The sequence below is a fragment of the Hydractinia symbiolongicarpus genome, chromosome 10 (assembly GCF_029227915.1).
Source record: "Hydractinia symbiolongicarpus strain clone_291-10 chromosome 10, HSymV2.1, whole genome shotgun sequence".
NCBI lineage: Eukaryota > Metazoa > Cnidaria > Hydrozoa > Anthoathecata > Hydractiniidae > Hydractinia > Hydractinia symbiolongicarpus.
Genome location: NC_079884.1, coordinates 1,037,632 through 1,062,948, shown reverse-complemented (window position 1 = coordinate 1,062,948; position 25,317 = coordinate 1,037,632). Strand labels below are relative to the sequence as shown.

The 25,317-nt window shown below is 33.2% G+C and overlaps 1 protein-coding gene across 1 annotated transcript; it reads left to right on the top strand.

Annotated features, from left to right (window-relative positions):
- The first annotated feature begins 1,398 nt into the window (after window positions 1-1,398).
- On the top strand, window positions 1,399-24,771 carry LOC130662320 (uncharacterized). The gene is made up of 31 exons (XM_057461154.1): window positions 1,399-2,704; window positions 7,740-7,965; window positions 8,282-8,432; window positions 9,729-10,966; window positions 11,304-11,546; window positions 13,217-13,320; window positions 13,501-13,636; window positions 13,909-14,169; window positions 14,299-14,466; window positions 15,127-15,269; window positions 15,343-15,510; window positions 15,590-15,649; window positions 16,279-17,420; window positions 17,494-17,660; window positions 18,132-18,201; window positions 18,876-19,170; window positions 19,451-19,597; window positions 19,751-19,927; window positions 20,014-20,183; window positions 20,278-20,541; window positions 20,622-20,774; window positions 20,849-20,993; window positions 21,279-21,401; window positions 21,474-21,608; window positions 21,921-22,036; window positions 22,110-22,248; window positions 22,625-22,710; window positions 22,931-23,042; window positions 23,332-23,450; window positions 23,539-23,651; window positions 24,007-24,771. Exons 1-31 carry the CDS (start codon window positions 1,427-1,429, stop codon window positions 24,171-24,173), a joined length of 8,016 nt encoding a protein of 2,671 aa, XP_057317137.1. The 5' UTR covers window positions 1,399-1,426; the 3' UTR covers window positions 24,174-24,771.
- Window positions 24,772-25,317: the final 546 nt, after the last annotated feature.

Genomic DNA, 25,317 nt, shown 5'->3' with positions numbered 1-25,317 from the left:
TCATTCTCAGTTTGGTAAATTTTTTTCTTTTTAAATACGCTTGAGAAACCAATTGCGAACATTTTTATCTGTCATCCACTTCCGTTACACATCCCTGTTTTCATCAGAAAGATGACGTAAGATTTAGGAAGTTTTCTTTTTATGACGTCATTGCACCGCCATGTAGATAATGAAATTGCAACTACAGTCTACAGTATAAGACGTCCACTCAGGGGACGTGGTTGTCTTGAAAAGGTGGTCGGGTTATAAAACAACTCTGTAAGACGGCCAGCTTCTAACGTGGCCGTTTTAGACAGTTTTTTTCCTCTTAGTCCTCACCACAACTTTTGAAATACAAAAAACTTAGAAAAGATTTTAATTTCGCGAACGGATAGTTTTAAGGATTGACATAAATTTGCAAGAATATATTTTCGCGAATGTCGACAGTGGCAATTAAAGCATTTCGCGAAAAGCACAAAAATTCGCAAAATCGCCAAATTCGATTTTTGCGATATCAATTTATATAGCCGTGTTTAACTTTTGAGCCCAACATCGTAACCAATCTGGAACCTCCTTTTGTTTATTAGATAAGCCACACTTAATAAGTCACACTAAAGAATAGCTAACTATCTATTTTGCATCTGCTGCGTAATCACATTTTCATATCAGTCAGAACATCTTTTCATTTCCATCGCAGGCTTAACAGCCAATCGAATTCTTTCACAAAGAACGTCGTGCGTAATTCGCCACTACTCTAGACAAAGGGACGTAAGCCTTTTTCTAATAAAAGCGGAGACCAATCTTCAGCGCTGTGCAGTGGAAACGAATAAAATTCCTTGCCGCACGCAGAATTGAATTAATGCTCATTATGGCCAAAGGGGACGGTGAGAGTTTATCGAACAGTATGTCCAGAGAAATTTTTTCATCAAATAAATCATCAAGCTTTTTTAGAAAGCAAGAACACACTTTTTTTAAACAGCATGAAGCTTGGATTCTTTAAATGACACCTAACCTGGATTGGGCAATGGAAAAAAAGGGAAAAAACAGGGATTGGACACTAATAACTCCGGAGTTTGTCTTTTTCTAATACAAGACAAACAAAAGTGCTTCTTTATAGTTATGTAAAAAAATTAAGTGTCTAAAACGCGATTCGTAGTAATCACAGCGAGAAACAGTTGAACCAGTGAAAATGAGAAACTTAACATAGAGAATCTTATGCTCTTATAAAAAATTTTATTGTCAACAATTAGCGCATATGTAACTTTTTATTATAGGCCAAATATATATCTATCTAATCTGATCTAAAAATTTTCGCGCAGTAAAAAAATCTTGCACTGTGACCAACTCGTCCCTAGATCTTCATTTTTGGTTTCTGGATATCAGTTTTAATCTGTGCGGGACAGATTTGTTGTTGAAAAATCCGTCTGCTGCCGAGCAGGAAAACAATATGGCGTGTGATAGTGACGAAGAAGATGATACTGTTATAGATTTTTCTCTTAAGAATTCAACAGGAGGTGTCCATATTTTTGATTTTAAATACAGTAATGGAGCTTCTCCGGAAGAATTGAGGAACTTTGTAACGAATGAAATTGTCAAGGTGTTCGGAAATTCGCCTGCCAATTCATACAAAGAAAGTCAAACATCTTCACAAACGAAACAAGATCTAAACAAGTCTTCAAACATTCAATTTGCCACTGACACCAATCATAATGTTCTTAGTTTGAATAAAGTCAACCAGGATGTTTCTCAAACTTCTCTTAATAAACAATTTGTTTGCATTCTTTTGCGAGATGGCTCTGTCCTTCGTGCTGAGTGCAAAACTACGGATACAAGCAGCAGTAACTTGTCAACATTTTCCTCTTCGCCTGTAAGACAAAACAACCAAGAATTGTTTCAAGTTGCTAGTGATGAGTCATATGCACAATCATTGCAACGGACATTGAATACCCTAAATGATACAGTAAATTTGCTATCAGGAAGACGTTCCTACCTTGGTAGGGGTCCAATTCAAACATTTAATAATAGAAATTTAGGTCAAGGGACATCACAAATGGCTAATCAGCACAGAGATGTTTTGCAAACAAATGTTGTATTAAGCCCTTCCTTACACAGGTTGTCTCCAACTCTTAGGGGAAGCCGTTACATGCCATATGATCGTGATAGTAGATCAAATCGTAGACATATTCAAATGGGACATTTATTGAATACTCCATTATCACGAACTGTTATGTATTCTACAGATGAAGAAATGACTGGTACATCAATAATACCTGATAATACACAAATCGATCTTCTGGATAATATTACAATGGTAGCATTGGAAAATGGAACTCCTGAGGGGGAAATAAGGTTACCAAACTATCCACAACCTACAATAAATATTGAACCCTATGTGCCAGCCCAGTCTAATCTAGGTACAGAAATTGAGTCAAGATCATCAGATAATTCAGAGAATATATTTAATTCTGATCAATCGTTACCAATATTTGGGGAATGTAGTGTTGTTGACCTAAGTTCAATTGAGAATATGGACTTGGTATCTGTAAATGGAAGACAGAGTTTTACTCAAAATGATTCTATTGGAGTATTAAATAGTAGGAAGGTAGATAGTCCAAAATTATCTAGTTCAAAACAGAAGAAGGATGTTGAAAGTTCAGGTTGTGATAAAAATAACAAAATGAGTTGGGTCTCCAAAGTTGGTGATGCCATTGAAAGTGGTCTAACTGTAAGTTATTTCTGTTAAAGTTTCTGGTATAAATATGGTTTGTGACATTAAACTTAGGGCATAGTTGCATACTGTATTTGGCAGAATACACATTCTCTCTTGTACAAATTGTATGTAGTTACACATGTAATTACACATGGAAGCCACTGACAACTAAAGATGTGCATGTACTCCAACATGCATGAAGACTTTATTTGCAAGATATGCATTTATGTTGGTCACAGGGCATTACATCACATATTTATAATTTATGCTAGTAAATATAAATATATATTATTTCTATTTTGATGCTTCTTAAACGGTCCATGTCTATGTTTTTGCTTTCTACAATTTGTTTTTGACTGTTTTAAAACGATCTATGGTAATGATTTTATTGATGTTTTTAAACGCTCTCTAGGATCCGTTTTGACGGTGTATAAAAAACTTTCTAAAAAAAAATTAAGGACGTTGTATAACATCTAAATAAACTAATGAAAAAAAAATTAACTCTTAATGTTCATTAAGGCTGTTTTAGCCCATTAAAGTTCTAAGGTTTTCTAAAATTAACCGTGTACTCCATTCACGGTTCCTTGTGAACCATACAGAATTATGACATATGAGCCGCAAGACTCAAAATCACTTAGTCATAGATAGCAGCGAAGAAAATAGTTGTGCTAGTGAACATAGCGAAGTATATAGTTCTGAAACAGATGAGTATTTGCAAAGGGTGTTATGATAATGAACCTGAATATACTGAAAGTCAGTTGAAAAACATTTGTTCATCAAAAACTGCAAAAAATTACGAAACACATTTATATTTTAATTACAATATAAATATGTTCGCTAAAAGAGTTGTACCAGAAAAGGTTGAAATTAAAAAAATATGATTTTTGTAACTCACATGTAGGCATTCTTCCTGTATTTTTTTCTTTTTAAAGATGAATCATGTTTTAATACGGTAGTGTCATCCATGTTAATAAATTCGTAAGTTTTGTGTTTAAAAATAGTTGGAACTGCTCCACAAAGTAGCTCTTTCTGTTTTGATGGTATCCCTGTTACACGTCCTTTTAAATCATCTGTGATGGCTTGCGAACATACATATGCCAGACAACTTGGCATATTGAGTAGTAAAGACAAAATGTACAATTATAGTTAAGAAGTAAATTTCATCTTGTCTTCATACATCAAACAGGCTTACCTTAGAGTATGGTTTCACTTACTCACTCGCGGATCATACGTCTTTGCTCTCCATCGTAGAGTTTTTATGTACTTAAACGGAGATGTAAATAATAACCTTTTAACTCTAAAATCCTCATAAAAATACATTTTTCAAATATATATTTTAAAAGGTATCTTTTTTAAATAGTATAATAAATGTTTTTATGAAAAAAAATTTTTGACCTTAGTTTCCCTTTAAGAAAGATGATTTTTTTACGTAATTCTTACATGCACATCTAAATACATTATGATATTTTACATAACGTAATGGGCTTCTGAAAGCCGTTCTTCTCTTATGCTACAGTACTGGAAAAAGTTTGTTTAACATACGATACGTGATGTACCACGTGATGTACCACGTTTATAATAATGAGAAACAATTAAAATAGATTGTCACGATCTATCGAGAATATAGTATTGTGACAAAATCCGTCTCTATGTGTCACGTTGGTAGGTGATAATGAGAATAAAGAGAAAGTTTTTTTAATGAGAATAAAGAGAAAGTTTTTTTTATTTCAAACACATCTCTGCTTTACCTTTTTTTATTTTAAATAAGTGTATATTATAAGAAAATTTTTAACTTTTGTATTTATTAAAGTAATTCTAGCGCATTACTTTTTAATGTTTTTTTTTTCTATTGCTGCTTTTCGTTCTTAAACTTTTAAAATGCGATCTCTAACAAAGCTTTTTTTGATGCCGCTTTTCGTTCCTAAACTTTTAAAATGCGATTTAAAAAAGCATTTCTATCACTGTTCTTCGTTCTTAAGTTTTTAAAACGGGATCTAAAAAGCATTTCTATCACCGCTTTTCGTTCTTAAACTTTTAAAATGCGATCTAAAAAAGCTTTTCTATCGCCGTTCCTCAATCTTAAACTTTTAAAATGTGATATAAAAAAACTTTTCTATCACCGTTCTTTGTTTTTAAGTTTTTAAAACGCGATCTAAAAAATCATTTCTATTGCCACTTTTCGTTCTTAAACTTTTAAAATGCGATCTAACGAAGCTTTTCTATCGCCGTTTTTAGTTCTTAAATTTTTAAAATGTAAACTAAAAAAGAAAAATTAACGCTAGCTGTATACCCTAGATTGTTATGCATAAGTTAAAAAAATATAACACAAAGGAAGTATAATTATATTTAAACATCCACGATCATTGTTGAATACACTCTTATTTTTAAAATAGTTCTATTATGAAAAAGTTTTAATGGCCTCAATAGCTTCGAGAATAAGATTGAGACAGATGCATTGCGAAGCACTCTCGATAAAATTTAAAGGAAAAAAACGTCTATTGTCGATCGAGAATACCGTCGCGATACGCGAAACGCGATGTTAAAAAAACCTTTTTCCAGTTCTGTATTAAAATTTTGTATGCAACGCTCTAAATGAACATTTGTTACATTAAATAATGTAATATTTGTTTCTTGATCTGTTTTGCTAACTGCTTATGTTTTTATTTATATCATAAAAATGCACAAAGTAATGAAGATCAGGTCACTAGTAATGTCGTTAACATCTCGATGTATGCGTTGCGCATGTTCCAGGTTCTGCAATGTTAGTTGTCCTGATTTCAATATACAGTATTGTTCAGTATACAGTGTTCTTCGTTAACACATTTATGACATAAGTTTTTATTATAACTATCAAATCATTTGAAAGATAAAAACAGCTTAAAATAACTTTCATGTGTATCGAGTTATTTATTGTGCAATGTAACATATATGATAAAAATTATAAAAAATGTCCTAGAATCTCATTTTTTATGCACTGTAAAACTGTTTTTTATCTTTCCAAGTAATTATTATATTTTTACTTTTTTTTAAAAAAAATGGGTTTATTAGAAACTAGTTGCTCAGCCCATGGAAGAATCTACTTAGCAGAAGAATAATGGAAAAAATATAGGTTGTATTAGACATTTTTATGATGTCAACAGTGCATATTCAAAAAATTTTAAAAAAATTGTTTATCTGTTGCCTCAAGCTTTAAATGTTGATTAAGAAATTATATAAATCTATATGCACTTTTAATGAGCAGTTGAGGAGACATGGAGGTTTAAGATTTTGTTGATGTCAGTAAAGACCTGCTAATGTACCAAAACATTTGTTAAGACATTTTGTTTTACAGTTACTCCCATTGCTTATGTTGATCAAAAAAATGTATTGGATCATATCCTTTTGTTGAATGGTTGAAGAAATAATGGTGTTTAAATGTTTTTTGCTGACATCATCAACCCGCCTGTTGCGAAACAAGTGGGTTGACCCAGCTTTGGAAATTGGTCTCAGTTTAGTCCCAACCAGTCCCTAGAGCTTCCATGCAGGTGGTGTTTCAACTTGTTTCCAGTTGTTGTCCTCAAAATTATAACTGCAATGCAATGGCTTCACTGCTTTAATATAGTGTAAATTAAGGTCATAATAAGTAATTTGTTGTTCAACAATGAAGATAAAGTTCTTGCTTATTTATAAGGGAAGAAAGTGCATGCTTCCATGCCCCTAACAGGCACACTGGATTTTGTATTATTGTATTAAACTTTTTCATTTCCTCCTAAAATTTTTTTTATTCTCATACTTTTTTTAGGTTTTTTCTTCTAAAACCTTTCCTAAAACTTGCTAAACGTCCTAAAATCTCCTGAAATTACAAAAGTTGTGATCACTCTGAATGTGAATTAACATACTTCCTGACAACGACTTTGTTGTCAATGTTGATGCCTAGAACTTTGACTTGCATGTTTTTTTGTTATAAGAACAACTTAGCTGAGGCAGAAGAATGGACTTATTTTTATTTATTTTTTTAAGAAATCAAACTTGAAATTCTGGACCATCTTCAAAGGCACCTATCAAACCTGGCTTCTTAAAACCTCTTTCTACCTGGCAGCAAAAATGCATTAATTATTATATGTGTTTACTGTGGCATGAATACTGGCTTTATTTACTTTATAAGGTTTTTTTAACTTAAGAATTTGGTTGAGACTTTATGTTCCTAATGAGTTACTAATTTTGTTTTATTGGGGTAACAACCCAATATATTTTGTAGAATTTGAGAAAGTGCTCAATATCAACAAAGATGAAGTAGAGCGGTGTTAAAATTCAATGTATTTGAAAATAAATTGAAAGTACGTAACAGTCAGTTTCACGCTGAAAGACATTTGATAATCGTTCAGCGTGAAACTGACAGTTATGTACTTTTAACTTATTTTCAAATACATTGAATTTTATAATATGTATATAATAATATAATAGCTAGCTATTTGTCTGTTGAAGAACAATTCCCAATTGGAAAATACTAGGTCACTTTTTCAATCAAGCATCTATTTTTTGTACAAACTTTCATCTAACTGACATATTTTGTCAAAAAATATTTTGTTTTTTGTCGAACCATGTGCAACAACAAGGTATTACTTGAAAATAAAATTATAAGGTCAGTATGGTTGCACAAAAGAACTTGAAAATGATAACAGGCAAGTTAAAACATGAATTGATGTCAACAGAGTTGTTTCGAGGATTCTTAGAATTATGCATTTTTCATAATTAAAATCTAAATGCCCCAATTGTGAATTTCTGGCTAAAATCCTGATTAATAACCAAAAAACCTAAAAAGATGAAGCTATTTAAATATTTTACGCATTTAGTCAGCTTCATCAGGTGCATGTTCATATATGTTTTAGCAGCTGTGTGAATCTAATCGTAGCCATAGGTATATAAAAATGCTGTTGCTGGGGAAAATTGTCACTGTTGCTAAGGACATTTTGTTAATCCTTTGTTATATATACAAATTCATTTCTCACCAAACAAAAAATCTGAAACCCCAAGTGGTAGTTCCTATTTTTGTTTTGTTTATATTTGTTAGGGTGAGGTTATTTTCACTGCAATCTATGCAATGGAAAGTTCTTTTTTGTTACTGGATGCTGTTGGTGTTTTATGGTTTTGGTTTAATGATGAATCAACTCCTAAAAAATCAACATTTACTTGGAACGGGAAAGAAAAGATCACGTGTATTGGTTGTAATATGTTCAGGGCCACAGTTGTCCTTGAGTCAAAAGGCTGTGTTACATTTTATGACAGAGCTTTTTGCAGTAAGTTTATTTCTCATGTGTAACTAAACTGTGTTAGATCTAAACTCAACTTCCTCTGTATCAAGTCTGTCCATATAACATATAAGTCTGTCCTTCATGTGTAACAGAATTTTGCTTTAGCTCTTAAAAATGCGGCTGAAATGTGTACACAGATATAAACTGAGTTGATATCCATACTTCGCTAAGTTTATAGAACTGTACTGTGAATCAGCAGTCACAAATGACCTGCATTATCTATATTTTACTGACCTGGGGGATATTTAAGTAGACCTGCGCACTTTTTGTTCTAAGAGTACTCCTAAATGTTTAATTTTAGTACGAAACGGGGGTACAGAACCTACCTTGATAAAAACACTATCACATGAACCAATGTATTTTAATGAAATCATTAATGAAGATATCGCTGATGTGCAATGCTCAACATTCTTCACAGTTCTTCAAACAATTACTGGAAAAGCTTTTTGGTGGTAAGAACTTTATTTTAAGTGTTAATGTAAACATGTAGTTTGGGATTCTTTTTTAAACTTCACAGATCTAAAATTATTGAAGACTGAAAATATCAAAATTTGCTATTACTTAAATATGGCATCATAATTTATGCAGCGTAATTAAACCTGAAAAGTTTCAGGGTAAAATTCCTTGAGATCTATACATTTAAAAAGAAAACCACTCTCCCAAGTGCAATCTGGGTAGGCAAAAATTTGACATTTTTTTCAGAAAATGTAAAAGATTGCAGCAGGTATAGGTTCTACCAATTTTAAAAGTATTAGTGGCCGGATAATTTCTGGCATACAGGCTTTTTCAGGAAAGGCGTGCGATCGCCGAATGAATTTATGAAAATGACAGTATAGTCATGCATACTATATCTAACATGTAGAAAAGGAAGTTAAGATTGAGAGAGTCGCTATACGTAGATGCTCGATCATTGTGTTTTGGGTTCACAATTCAAAACGTCCCTCACTTTTCTACCGCAAAACGAAAGCACAACTAAGATCAACCTCAGATCCTGTATCACAAGCGTAACATCCTTTGCATGTGCGTTTTACATTGCACGCGTTACTTGATTTGCACGTGCGAATCATCGCACACCTACTCAAACATTCCTGAAAAAGACTGGGCATACATAACAGAAATATTTATGTTTTGCATTTTGCTTCAGAGGATTTGAAACATTAAAACTCTAATGCAACATCTAGTGGCAGTTCCTGGTTTTATTTTACCTTTATCATGGTTTATCATCAGAAAAAGCTCTGTTAATCTGTAAAAGCAAATTAACTTTGATGGCACATATATAAAACATTATAAAAGTTTATTGTATGTACACAAAAAGGTGATAAGGTTTAAAAAGTAACAGCCTTAAAAGGCTGTAAGTCAGCAACTTAAAGTTATAGCATATTTAAATTTATACCATATTTTACACATGGGTTTGAAAATAAAACAAAAATAAAATGGGAGAGAATATTAAAGGGTTAAATATTATGCAGAAAATGTACTAGCAAAGAATATCGTCCAGAAAAAATGCTTTAAATGCTTTGTATTTATTGCTTTAAAATCAACATTTTTTTTACCGTACTTACTTATTTACTTTAACCGTAGTTTAAACTTACAAATTAACTTGAAATCATTTGTTAAATCATTCATTTTAAGTAGAACAATTTTAGGGGGCGAGAACCATGTGTGCATTTATTCGAAGTTAGGAAATTACAAAAAAAGGTGTATTATTTCACTGTTAAATTTTGATTTTTTCACAAAATTTATTTTAGGGGTTTGGCTCCTTCATCAGAAAGGAATTTAAATGTTAAACCAAGCCAATTTAATTCCCATGCCAATACTGAAATATTGGTAGGTGATACTGTTTCACTCTCAAAGCAAGATAAGAATGAGACCGGCGCTTTAGTGTTTAACAATATAACTAGTCAATTTGGTGTTGTGTTGGGAAAAATGTATGATGGAGATACTCGAAACGAGTCTACAATTAAAAAGGTAGATGTCAGAGTTTTTTCTGAGCAGTTGTTAAATAAAGAAGAAGAGAAAGTAAAACCTAATGCTGAAGTATGGGAATCTAAAGATGTAGTGTTTTTGCAAGACCAACACTCTTTTACTGGCAAAGTTGTCAGTTTAGATGGTCCTTATGCTATTGTTAAGCATACAGAAATAGAAACAGATGTGACACAGTTAAAAGTTTATTTTAAAGCATCACTAGAAAAAGTTAATAGCGAGCAAAACTGCAAAACAGGAAGAAATCGATATCAAAAACATATTTCACTCAATCCAAAAGAAGTATTTACAAATAAGAATTTTACTATTGCTGCAGTTGCAGCCAGTGAACTTGGTATTACTTTGCTTGTCATTAGAACTGTGGATAACAAGGCATTTTTAATGTATCCGCAATGTTTAAACTACCATTATTCATCTTGGTTAACCTGTGGTAAATCGCAAATTGATGAAAATGAAGTTTTAACACCAGATTCAAACTCCACTGTTGAGTATGAAGCAACACCAGCGTATGAATCAAGCTTATGTCTTGCCATAGAAAAAAGAAAACCTAGATTTAGCGAAGAACAGAACATCTGTAAACAAGATAGGGATATTTTTAATGTCAGTGAAACAGATGAAGAATTACTAAGTAAGGCAAAATCACTTCAGGAATTAGATAACAGTTTAAATAAACAAGGAAGATTTCCAAGGTTTTCCAGATCGTTTTCAATGCCAACTGGCCATACCTCTGGTGAAAAGAATTTAAAACGAAAACTTGTCAATGGAGATGATATTTCTCATCATGATTTTGATAGTACTACTCTTATTAGACCCAAATTGTTTTCAATTGGAAATTTACATAACCAGTGCACATTAATGTTAGACAATAAAGGGTGTGTTTACCCCTTCCGGTTTAGCTGTTGTTTAGTTAATCCACCTCTGCTTGAAATTTGTCCAATGACATCATTTATTTTGCTGGAGAGGGGTAGAAACAAAACAGATAAGATTCTCACAGTTCTTGCAGGTTTGTTTTCTAATTTTAATTTTTTTATTATTATTTTATGATCATAGCTTTTTTTGTGATGTTTTATGTGTTACTAGCAGTTAAAAACACTTATGGGAGAATAATAAACTAGCACAACAAACAGATTTAAAATACACTTCCGTCGGTTGCATCTCCACACAGGCGATAATTTGCTGCAACAATTGGAATATGGAGACTATTTTTTTGGTGTTGGCATAAAGAAATATAAGTTACAGTTGACCAGTGTTTTCTCAATTATCAAAATTAATTTTTATTGGGTATTATACAATTCGTTCTGTATATTTTAATTTTTTAATCAGACAAACCTGTGTTTTAGTGCCTAAAAAAGCACCTTTGACAACAGCCATTAAAAACGGTGATCTGGTTGCCGTAAAGAACTTGCTGTCAATGGGTCAAGTGGATGAAAATTCAAAGAAAAAAATGAAGGTAGACATTACGTCTGATTTAAATCCAGTTGGCAATGAAATTGAAACGAAATCAATGTTTGGCGAATACTGTAACGGCAATCAGAACGTCATGCATATTGCTGTGGCAAATATTATAAAAACATCTGTAAAATGTAAGGACTCTTTGTTGTTCTTGTGTTATCTGTCAAATGCAAGGATTCTTTTTGTTAGTTAAGTAACTACTGGAAAAACATTTTGTGTTTGTAAGAATAGGAACTAAGAATTATTGTTCATAATAAACTGTGATGTATTTAGAAACAGGCTAAATTTTTGTTAAAGGGGATTCTTGAACAAACATTTATACAAATGATATAAATTATATAATGTATAAATGACATGTCTCTAAGGGTAACTGTTTGCATAAAGAAATGATAGATAAATAAAAAAAATTGAAATTTTCTTTCTGTAGATCATTTGACAAGATTTGACAAGGTTTACATTTTTAAGATATTTATATTCTTATCTTTATTATGGTAACTGCATTAGCAATCATCATCATCATCGTCATCATTCTCGGCTTAACGTCCGTTTTCCATCCTAGCATGGGTTGGATGGGGTATATTTATGACCCTCATCCTGATCTAGACTGTGTTAGATCTAAACTCAACTTCCTTTGTATCAAGTCTGTCCTTATAACCTCCTGCCAAGTCTTTCTCAGTCTGCCTCTGGGCTTTGCCCCAGGAACTATCAAGTTTCTACACTTTCTTACCCAATTATCCCCCTCCATTCTTTCCAAGTGTCCCAGCCAATTCAATCTTTTTATCTGGATAACATCTTTAATTCTATGGATACTTATCCTGCTTATTAGCTCATCTGAACTCTTTCTGTCTGCAAGACTGGCGTTACACATCCACCATTCTCATATCATTCCTTTGTAAACGGTCAAGATCTTCCTGCTTCACTGCCCATGTCTCACTACCGTACAACATAACACTTCTTACACAGGCCTCATACAACCTACTTTTTAACACAATTGACAAGAATCTGCTAGTCAACAGAGGAAGTAACTCTCTGAACTTTTTCCAAGCAGAACCTATTTTGCAAGTAACACTTCTTCCAAGCGATACACACAAAAATTTAAAAAGGCTAATTGAAACCAAGCTTCGTGAAACTAATGTAAAACATGTTTTTACAAAAAGTCCTAACTTCCCTTCAATTCGATGTATTCCATTGTGTGACCTTTTCCTACTCTTTCTGATGAACTATATTGCCAAAAAATAAGTACCTTAAAAGAGATTCCTGCCTCAAAAATGATTTTTTATATGTTGTGAGAATAAAAAGATGTTTATCAAGCCCTTTGGATTTTTTTTTTAAAATCTTTTTTCATTCTCAAATTATTCAAGATTTTAAATATTCAATTTCTGGGATCTTATGATGTCATAAGTATGTTTTTAAAAATGCTGACATCACATTTCTACATATAATTCAAGATGAGGCCATTTTTAAACTAAAAAACTTTGCACATGCTAAGATATCATCAACAGCATAAATCCACACTGCTTAAAAGTTTTGATATTAAGTAAATTTGCCAGATATATCAAGTAATAATTTACGCTTACTACCTTATTGCATCATCAATGATGATGTCATAAAGTCAGCTGGAAATTTTGAAGCTTAGTATCTTGAGAAAGAAAAAAGATTTAAAAAAAAACACGATAAACAACTTTTTATTCTCCACATCATATAAAAAAGTCATTTTTAAGGCAGAAATCCCTTTACCTTAAATGAATAATCAAGAAGTTGAAAACAATTTCCTAATCTGACACCCCTTTTTAATGTTTAGCACCTGTACAAGGAAATATCATGGATGTGAGAAATGAAGAAGAAAATGCAATATTGCAACAACTGCTGAACAATCCTTCAACATGGTTGAAAATAAAAACACTTGTAAGCTCTGTCTAATTCTTTTTTTAATCTTTCTTCTTATTATTTTATTTACAAAGTCTTTTTAAATATTATCATCAATATTGGATAGTCTAGAATATATATAGTATAAATTCTTTTTCCTGAAAATGTAATTTCTTTCAAAAAGTCAAATTCTGTATTTTTGGTAATATCTATGTTTAGCTTTGTGAGCGTGACAGTCATGGTTGCACACCATTCATGAGCGCCATTATGATGCAAAACCTTAGAGGAGCTTATCTTATCTTAGAAGCTATAAAACGAGATGGTAAAAATGCATGTAAAACTGCGGTACCTTCTGGTAATCTTCTTGTTCTAATTTCTAAAATTACTTTTTTGTTTGTTGTTGAGAAACAAGCACATTGAATTCTATCCATCAGGAAATAAAAAAATGTTTTCTGCTTTTATTAAAAAGTTATTTGTTTTGACAAATTCAAAATTCGGCAAAAAAATTGCCTACGTGGTATGGTATTTGCCTGTTTGCTTTGTTAACAATTCAATAATCTGTTTTACTTCCTAAACATCTCCCATGTGTAGAGTTGTTAAGAGCAGGCCATTACTGTTATATTTCAGATATGAATCTATTCACAAAGGCAATATGCACACCCTTATTTTCTGGGTTAACTCCACTTCATGCATTAATACAAAATTCTTCAAAGAAGTCTTCATCGCAACAATGGTTCAACACGCTGAAAGTATCAAATCTCCCACCAAGTTATTCACCCAGACTTTTGTTAAAACTTTTTAAATCCCGATTTCCATCTGTATATCGGGCCATCATGCCCATACCTAAACCATGTTGGCCAAAAAGAAGTGTTAGAGAAAAGGCAAAAGGTACGTTACAAACTTCACAAATTCCTTCTTCTGGCGTCCCTTTGAAAGCTGATTTTTTCTTTGATATTTTCACAGGTCTTCCTGAATTAAAGTATTTTGTGGTATATATTATGTATTTTTAAATTTTAGTTTTTGAAAAAAAGCAACCTCCAGAAACACAATCAAAGAAAGGAAAAATAAAACTGAACACACCACAACGTCCACCATCGTACATTAACATTGGACCTCGTTATGGTGCCAGTAGTGCAAGATACACCATCAATCGCGCTGATATACTCAGGGCTAATGCCAAGGAAGGTAAGTTTATGTTTTCAGAATTTATTGATAAAATCTTTTGGGCTGCATGTGACAACGAAAGGGGAAAATACTCTTTGTAATCGCCAGAAGCTTTATACTAACTACTCTTACCTTACGAGAAGAAAAAAGATGATAAAACCAACCCCATATTTTGGAAATTCAATTTTAAATTTTTATTTTAGTTTGATGTGTTTAAAGAATTAAAAAGAAAAAAATATTTCTATATATTTATTTTTTGACTGTAGTAAGCTTTGTAGTTTCCTTAAAGGGATCCCATGGCAACCACTTTGAATGGTATTGAAAACTGTTGTTGTTTTTTTTTGAAAAGTTGCTCCAGTCCTTTTTTAACTTGCCACAAAAAAGACTGCAGTTTGAAAGTTAGTAACGAGGGGGGATATAATGGCCGTGAAGCATATGTAGTCACACAAGCTTTTAACAAAAAGTGGATGTAGCATTGGCAATTTTTCAGGCAAATCTTTCAAATAAGCACAGCTTGTAAAAGTACCTTGGGATCCCTTTACAATTTGCACATTTTATAGAAATAAACTTTTGTGGTTGACTAATTCTAGTGTACTTTACAGAATTTTTTTTGTCATCCCACAAATTTTTGTTCCCATATGTATTTCATAAATTCTGTTTCATTATGGATTCTTATTTAAGGCTTAGTTATGTTTGGTGATTTGAACGAAATGTACCAAGCTATTACTGAAATGAATAATCACAGTCTTCTTATGAAAAACGATCACCCTAGTGGTGCCTTGTTAAGTGTGGTACAACACTTGTTACAAGTTCAACATTACCAGGTCAGTATAGTTCGTTGTTCTCTTTTAATGCTGGTTGTATTGGTTTTTTAAATATATGTTACTTCTTTTGTAGGAAAATTTATCAGATTTTGTGGATTCTAATGCTTTAGCAAATGATAAAGCTAATACGTCTGATTTTAACATGGATTCAGCTGCTGGTAGCAGTTCAACTGCAGCCTTTAAAACTATTCCAACGTCTCAAGATTTATCATCGCAGAGTCGTGTAGAAACAATTAGCAAGGTATTATTGATAAATAAAAGATGTTAGATTATTTTCCTTTTTTAATATTTGTCTTGTAACTGATTCTATTTTTTGCTAGTGTTTTGATGACATCATGGTGCATTGGTTAGTTACATCATTAATCACTTGTAACCCTTCGGTGAGTATCATTTTTTGTTTTTTTTATAACTCGTTTGATTTGTTGATTGGCCAAGAAAAAATCCACTTAATTAGGGAGGCAAAAATTTAGAGAGATATATTTTGAAGATATCATTAATGGCTTGCCCACATGTAAAAAAATATGAACACTTGTAGGTCTTTTAAATGCTTATCCAAATGATGTATGGGATCATACGGTTTTAACGAACCGTTACAGAGATGTTAGGGTTTAAAGAATTTTTGATGATGTTGTCAACCTGTCGATTATGAAACAGATGGGATGGCTTAGCTTTGTCAAAATGCTCAATTGTGGTACTGGTTTGCCATTTGTTACTGATGCAGGAGTTAACGTCAGTTATTTCCATCAGTTTCAATGTTATTTAGTCTTAAACTTGTTAAGGCAATGCTGTAATTTTAATGATACTCTTGATATCAATCTTTGTAATGACGTAAACAGTTGATTTAAAAATAGAAAATTGATTTAAAAAACGCAAATTTTGGCCTGGTTCAGTAATTCAATCACAGACAAACTTTGTGTATTATGAAGATGTTAGCAATCCTGTCAAAGACATGAACAGTTCTGTAAAGGTTTTATAGTTAATATTTTCTTGACTTTTTATTCATTTTAAGATTGCAACGTCAGCAAATGCAGAAGGAGACTCGGCATTATCATATTTTATAAAAACATATCCCCGATATTCCCCATCACATTTACACAAATTATTTCTTAATTGGCGACCATGTAATCAAACAAGTTGCAAATACAACCGTCATGTTGGCAAACTTTCAATCACATCGCAAATTGAACTGGATGCTAATGCCCCTTCAAGTAATCAAGAAAAGAAAAAGCCTGCAAAAGAGAGTGCAAAGAAAACACTCCTTCATCCAGATGATGCAACCCAGTCTTCATCACACTTTGAAAATCCCATCTTAGCAAGAAGAGGCTTACAATACAGAGGAAACTCTTTAACGTTAAATGTAAAAAGCAAATCCCTTCAAACTGACTCCGTTAGTAGTCCTGTTACACCTAGTATTCGCATATTAGATAATCTTAAGTTCGCGCCTATAGAGGTCAATGCATCAACAGGGTTAACACCGCAGATAACACATCCATTTTCAGCTGTTGACTCTTTACAGGACAATGCGCAAGGATCAACTAAGTCGTCAAATATTAGCCCATTCTTTCCACAAACCATAGAGAATACTCCACAGGTGAATGGAAGCAGTAGTGCGACGCCAAAACGAGACTTAATTACATGTAACTGTCATCGAAGTAAAGCTAGATTATTGTGGAACACAACATTTGAAGCTTCTGTCTTCTACTTAACAAAAAATTGGCCATGTCTGGTGGGTACTGTCATGTGTTATAAACCTTTTCCACAAATTGAATGCAGTGAAATGAAGTTAGTTGATTGCAACAAGCTAGATAATTTTACTGAGAATTTGTTGTTAAATCCCTATAGCATATTATTGGAAGTTTTCATCAAAACTTTAAAGATCAAGTTTCTTGAAAGTAAAATTAGTCAAAACCCATCATTACTGGCATCTTTACATTCCTGCAATCCAACTGATCAGGAAATTTTCAGGGGGAAAACGTTTAATTGTTTGCTGCCTTGGTTTACTGTGCAACGATTTGTGCGTGCTCTGGTGCGACAACTCTCTCTTAGTTTGAGTAAAAATGCAACCCTTGGTGCAAATTTGAAATACAAAATTGGTAGACATGCTAACAAGGTTCATTCAAAGAAAGAAACAAGATTGAAAGACAATTTACGGTAATTCTTTTTCTGGTCAACATTTATCACAGTAATGACTTGAGTATAACCTTGCAATAAATCATCTCTTTAGTTTATGTTTGAAAGCGTTTTCATGGATATCTGTGTTGGAAATCCTGAGAGCAGCTGACGCTATGCTAAAGCCAATCAGATCGGGTACAGTTAAAGCTCAGTCAAAAGGTATTATTCGTGACATTCAAAGTGGTGGACAACCCCTAGTCAGATCAACATTTCCTTCAGGTTTGTACATTGTATTTTAGATCTCTATTAATAGTAAAGAATGTATTGTTTAATATGAAATTATACTACAACTATCCTGTCTGTGAAACATGTTGTTCTGAATAAAAGAGTAATATACTAAGAACAGTTTTTTAACCTGATCTACGTTGTGTTTGTTTTTGAATTCTGCTAAGATGCAATGGAGCACTGAATCCCGCAGTCAGTTTGTTGGCTTGGAAACAGAACAGGAATATGTTAGAGCGCAAAGACATTTAAATTTTTGGAACTGATCTAGACAGAGTTTTTGCTAAAATATCCTTCTGTTTAAAGCAGATTTTGCTCTCAACAATAGACTAGTTTACATTCTTTTAACTGAAACAACACCGGAAGAATCAAAAACAGGACAGATTTGGATTTTACAGAATATTTTAATAAGATAAAGTTTTATTAATAAGATAAAGTTTTACTATTTATCTCTTTGTATTTGTTCAGGTATGAGATTACATATTCCATTGAATGGTACTGCACAGAACCAAAGAACAGTTATACGGAGTGCTTCGAGGTAAATATGTTGCATTTTTTAAGAAAAACTACTTGAGAACACCCTAAACTCTTTGCAGGATTAATTGAGATCGCTGCACACTTTAAAGTTGTGTTTTTCCACTGTAATGATAAAAAAATTTTGTTTTTCCACTGTAATGATAAAAAAATTTTGAAGTAAAGTAAGATAAGATATTTTTGCCTTTCTAATGTTTTACATCTTGCTCTATACATGAATATTGTTTTGGATTTAGTTTTATTACAAAACAAAGAGGGTTACAAAGCCTCTGAGAAGGATAATACGTTACAGAATAAAGTTGTCGCCTCTAATCAATAAAAAGTATTATTTTCTGGAATAATGAAGATACATGTGAGTTTTGTACAGGGTGAGCGATGGGATTAAATAGAATAAATATTGGATGCACATTTAAAAGTGCAACCTTACATATAATCTTGAGGCTCACGGCCAAACTAAAAGTAAGGGGTTCTCAGAAAATTTTGGAATTGCCAATTTTCATTCAGAAAAATCTCGGGAGTATCATATAATTTTTAGTTCAGAGCAATTGGGGAATTTTTATTGTCACAACGTATATGACTTTTTGCATGTTATAAACTATATTAATTTTTTTGTTTCATAATCGTGGCCATCTTTTGTTTTGTTGTGTGATAAATTTATAGATTTAATTTTTTTATTAGGAGATCTAATAGAATAAGTGCATCTCTACCATCTAATGGATCGACAATGCTTAGTGACGACAATCCAAATCCTACTGCATCACGTGATGACGAATCAGCTTCAGATGTCGACGATGGTATCGAAATCAACGATCAATATTCCGAACACGCTTCCCAATATGGCCGAAGTGACTTGCAAGGCGTTGGATGGAACCAAAATCAAGTGATTACACCTCAATCAACAATAGCTTGGGCTGTAGATGGACATGTTAATCGAAGAAGCGAAATGTCAAGTAGGCTGCCGCCACCAGGATTGGTACGTATTTTTGTGATTCATCACAATTTTTTCTGAATGCAAAATTATAAATAACCTATACTTCAGAGTTCTCAACAAAAAACGTGTACCCTGAATCTGGTACAATCCGTCGGTTCCGAAACGGGACTACAACCATATTACTAGATGTCGTCTACAGATCAAATAGGATGCAACAAGCCAGCTAGCTTTTTAAAACATTGCAGGATTTTTTCACCCTAACATTGTCAGAAATATAAAATCAATATATGAAAGTAACTATATGGTTATGTCTTCATTTTAGTGGCAATTTAATCAACAAAATCAACTCCAACATCAAATAATGAATACTCCTTCTATTCATGCTGGATATTTGTACCTTGCAAGAATGTTTTGTCGGCTGGTGAAAGAAGCAACGGATTTGGCAGCTTCATTATCCAACAATACACAGGTGAACATTTATACTATATATTCATACTACATCACAACCTGAATTATCTTAATGTACAAGTTTTCCGAACAAAAAGCTGAATTTGACAATATTTTGAGTGAATAACAGTGTGACTAATTCGATTAAGTGATATACTTGTAACTCGCTTTTTAGGATTACGGTCCATTGCAAGGAACTTTTTTGGTGAAGCCGCTGGAGTTTAACAACACTGTGGAAAAAACGTTGATGAATGAAGCGCAGCATGTTCTTGATAAAAGTTGGAAATGGATGAGAAATGTTCTCGATATGTTGGAACAACAGTTAACTGTTGGAGAGGAATTTGATACTAAGGTTTGTCATGTTATATTCAGTTCTTGCTATTTTTGTTGTTGCTGTTGGAGATATATGTTTTTATGCATATGATATCTTGTGTTTAGCATTTTGTACTTCGCCTGGAAAAAAGCAGCCAGGAAGGAGATATTGCTGGACTTGGACGTCCATCTTTGGTACACCTGTATGGTTCGAACCCAGACGAATACATGATGTATCTGTTGAAGCAGGATATGGGAGAAGCTGAAGATTCTTTGCCAGTGCTTGATTTGCTGAGGTAAGTCTACGAAATGCAAAGAATTATGGTTAACAACATGCTTTTCTAAAACAGCATTGAAGAATACACAGATAAGATAATCTTGTTTGTTAAGCTATACTCATCTCACCTACATCCTGGATGCATATCTTTACATGAAGAAAGTAAAACCATTCACAAAAAGAAAACCGGATGATGGCACACCCGCTGAGAGTGCAGCGCAAATGAGTGTAAATATGAAATTCTTTAAGAATACCATCGATGCGGAAGAAAGATTTATTGATGTTAAAAGTGTTCAAAAACATGTGGAAGAGGTAAAGTCTGTAGCCAATCACATTTCATCTTGGTTGGATGGTTCAATTTCAAAAAAAGAGTCTAGGTAAATTCTTTTTTGAAAATCTATCTTCGCATTATAACCTTCCGGTTATGGTTTATATTTCCATTGCTTATAATGTTTAGGAGAAACGAATCTAGCAGTAGCGAAAATGAGGAGTCGGTCGAATGGAATCGAACTGTTGAAGCATTTGCTACTTTATTTCTGACAGAAGGTCCTGGTTACGAGCGAGACAGTTTTCTAGCTATCAAATCTGGTGCATCGGGAAGAATGTCAAGGTAGTTGGTGCATATCATACTTTTCTCGCCCTTTCTTATCGTGTATGTAATGCATAACGTTCATCTGTTTTTAGGTTTCAACGCTCACTGGCTGCCGTGCGAGGAACAGATGCGGTCAATAGGCCATCAATTGTTCCTAGTCAGGCGGAGAATCCCTCTCTTATGATTAATGTTGGTCGGTCGAAACTGCTAAACGATTGCATTAATATCTTCAGTGAGGTAATTCATTTTAGCTGTTTTTTTAATGAAATATTTCAGTGTAGTATTCACTTAGGGCAAACAAATTATTCTGAGAAAGGTAACTGGTGAATATAAATTGTTTTCAGAAATATTTTTGCATGTGTGAAGACTTTTTTTCAGTTTGTGGAGGGTGTGGCTTCTTTTTTGTGTGTAATGAGGAGATATGCTTCGTCATTGTGGATGTTGTGGATCTTCTCTTCAGTACCAGTAAATATATATAAATATAAAGACACGATTGCCATCTACTTTTATAATCGCTTTTAGAGCATGGACCTTCACCCATATGGCACTTTGCGAGTTCGCTTCGAAGGAGAAGAAGGTACTGGACCAGGTGTAAATCGGGGATTATTTGCTGCTTTCGCGAAAGCTTTGAAGAGTGGTGAAAAGGTCAGTAAAGAGAATTCTACACGCAAAATTAATACTTCAGAAACAAACCAAAATGATTCGTGATATTTTTAGTATAAAGATTGGCCGGTTGAATTTTTTGGGGAATGTGGCAACCTACCTACTCAACGTGGTGTGTTCTCGCCGAAAGTTGGGAAGTATCATTATGTTGAACAACCAAATGTTTATTTTGGATACGCTATGACACAGGTTTGTTTTGTATTTCATGCAGATTATTTTGCAATAGCTTTTTCACTTGCTGAACATAGCTGGCTCAGAGCATCAAAAAAAAATTTATTCCCAGTCATTTTACTGTGGTATTGAAGTAAAAATGTTGTTGTAAATGTTAAGGGCATAGAAGGGTACGATGTCCTTGCCTGAAAGAATTGTGGCCTGCGTATATTCAAAGTAAAGAAACAACTCCCCCCCCTCTCCCCCCCCCCCCCCCCAAACCACCAATTAAACTTAATTAAGCAGGTGTTACGAGTTAGCTCTGTACGTGTCGTATATTTATTGCTTCAGGAGAAGCGATATTCAACATTCGTTGCGATTGGTCGTTTTTTTGGGATTACATTGTGGTTCAACCAAACAATACCCCTTGTGCTGTCCAGACCAGTTTTGCGCTATTTGCTTGGAAGGTATGTCCATTTGTATATGTTTGTGTATTTGTGCTTATGTTCGAAAAGATCTTAATATTTCTTTCTGTTACAGGGATGACGAGATTGTTTTCGACGACCTTGCTTTTTTCGATTCTGCATTATATCAAAGTTTTTCAGATTTACTAATGGATGCGCTTTCTTCGAAATATACCGACGATGAGTTTATGGATGTCTACTGCTTCTGTTTTGAGGTATGTGGTGTTGTTGCTCCCTTTGACATTTTGTTCAAGTTTGAAAACAGGAAATACGGGCACTGCATTGAAGAGAGTTCTGAGTTGTTGATGATACAAAATTGCGGTACCTTTTGACTTTATTTTACGGTCAACGTACAAATAATCATTACGGAAAGTCAAAATGGTATCTCAAATCTCATTTGTTTATATTTCTCTGAGATATTTCAACACAAATAGTGTGGTAGCATATACAACGCCAGTAGTTTGTGAAATCATAAAGTTTTGTTTTGTGGTCGAGAAATGTTGCAATTAGGGGGGGGGGGGGGGTTATCGTTGACATTTGAGCGCATTTTTTAAATCATCTGTGTTCTAACTTACTAAAAAAATCTTACAGATAACTGTGGATGGACATACTGAAGAACTTATGCCTGGAGGCAAACAAATTAGAGTTACCAAGCAGAATGTTCTAAATTATGTCAGGTTAGTCCAATTTTTACTGTAACGGAGATCGGGTTCTTACATGCAGTTTTCCACAACGTCTGAGAGTGGCGTCAGGCGTGGGTGGGTGAATTTTATCTGTTTTAAGTACATTAGCCGGTGGTTTCTATGTGACTTCTAAGAAAAGTTAGAGATGATGAGAGTATGCTAGATTGGTTCACTGTAACTTCTATTGCACCACCATTTACACAACGCATCTTAGGCTGTACAGTCGCCACCTGCTCATCACTGCCCGAGAAAACGAACTTCAAGGCTTAAAAGACGGTCTGCATCAGATGATTCCAAAAGAATTGCTTGATCGACTGGAACCTGAGGTATATAAATATAATAAATAGAATTGGCTGAATTTATTTTCTGAATATTTATTGAATGTTCTTTTGTTATCTAGCATATATCCTTTGTTGTTAACTTTTTCGAGCAAATGTTTTTTTATCTCTTACTTTGTGAAACTTTTGTTTACTGCTGCGTCATTCGAACTTTTATTCGAACATATTGTGATTTTTTTCGAATTAGTGGATACATACTGTATAAGTATGTTAAAATAGACACTATTTTTATTTTTTTATATATGAATTTATTTATTCTATTTATTAAATTATCAAGGACTTACAACTGTTGTTGTCTGGTGGTGTGGAAGATGTGAGCTATGCCAGGCTGCGCTCAATAATTACATTCAGTAATTCTGGAGGCTGTTCACGTGAGATACTTGAACGTTACAAATCGTAAGAACATTTTCCTGCATGCTTGATTGTATTGTTTAACCAATTTTTTTAAGTTAACAAATCTTTTCATCCTTTCTGTTTATACTAGGTGGTTTTGGAAGATAGTGTTGAAAATGTCTTCACAAGAGCGACAAAAGTTACTTTACTTTGCGACAGGATCGTCTGTACTGCCAGCACTTGACAACAGAGTCGGGAATAACGGTATGTCTTTTTCACTTCTGATTTTTCACACAGTTTTTCGACTTGTGTGTCCATTTATCTCTTTGGAGGAAAAATCACCTGTAGCTAAAAGTGGTTACTCTCCTCAGGTTTTTTTATAAGTAATTTTAAAAATTACAGCAAAAGATAATCGAAAGAGAATTTAAAATGTTTTATATTATTTTTTTAATTTAAACGTACTGTTTAGAAAAAAAAAAGAAAGTAGCAGCCCTGTCTAAATTTTCTACTTTTCATGCTTGGGGGTGGTTGTTAAATTATTATTACCACCCAAGTGGGCGCTCATTCGAGCAAATGAGACATGTTTGTATAATGTGATTTTCTTCTGTATTTATTTTAGAGGAGTTATCGATTACACTAGATATTATCAACAGCTCCAATAATTTGTCGCTACCCATGTCTAGTACATGTGGTCAAAGAATCAGTATGCCGTTATATACATCGAAAGCCATCTTGAAACGAAAGTTATTACAAGCTATCGAATGTCAAAGCTATGGTCTTGGATGAGGTTGATGATTGGTGTGTAAATAGTGGAAGCAAAGAGTCGTGGTCACACGAGTTTACGTATTATCGTGCAAAGATGTCAGTGAGACGTGTTGCACATCATTCGGTTGCGTATGAAACTGGTGCTACTTTGTTGAGTGTCGTTTATTTATTATAAAATTTTAAAACCTTAAAAAGAAATACTTAGGATATATTCGGAAGCTTGTCGGTTGACGATAATTTGACGCTCACCTTCTTGGTGGTTGTTTTACTGTCCTAGCTACATGAATATGTTCCTTAAAACTAAGAGCTAAATCATTCCACACAAAATTGTTTTATCAATAATTTTTCTTTGAGTTCTCCCTTCATTATCTCTCTATTTTAATTTTTTTAATATTTTAAATTAAAACCTTGTCAATGAAATATATAAATCGGCTGTAAATGCCCTTCTATGTATTTCTCTAATTTTGACCGAGTATTTTAAACTTAAGTACGGTAGCTATGTTGAACTGTGCGTGGTTAGACAACATTTTTTAAGGAATTGTATCGGATGATTTTTTAAAATTCTTTTAGCAAGTTATCTTGTGGAACGAATTATTAAATATATCGAATTTTTTTGTAAGATTGAAGTTGTTTGTGCGTATGTGCGATGTTACTAAAAAAAACAATACTTCAAAACACATGTGAAACGTGTGTTGAAGAATACTGTAATATAGAAGAATCTCTGCGCAGGAGTACATGTTAAGTGTTTCGCTGATCCGAACCAATCCTTGTAACCCCATTGTCATGTTTTTGGGGTTTTTTGCTTACTTAAATCTGGCGAGTTAGTAAAAATAATTTCGAGTATTGGCGGTTGTTATTATTTAAGGTAGACAGGTGGCTGTTCACGGTACAGTAAATCAGCACTGCTCTTTTCTGTTAACAATTCAGAAGCCTGGCCAAAGAAATAATTCACAACATGAGATAGTAAAGAAATAAGTTCGATCAAAAATATAGAAAAAAAGTTTCATAATATATGATAACAGTGTTATTGTTGTAGCTATTGAAGTAAATACATGTGATGTTGCTTGCTTACTTTTTTTATATTTGCTCTTTGTAAATATTTTTATATTTTTTGTGCATGATATGATCTGAATAATTTTATGTAATGTGAGCAAATGCTTAATGG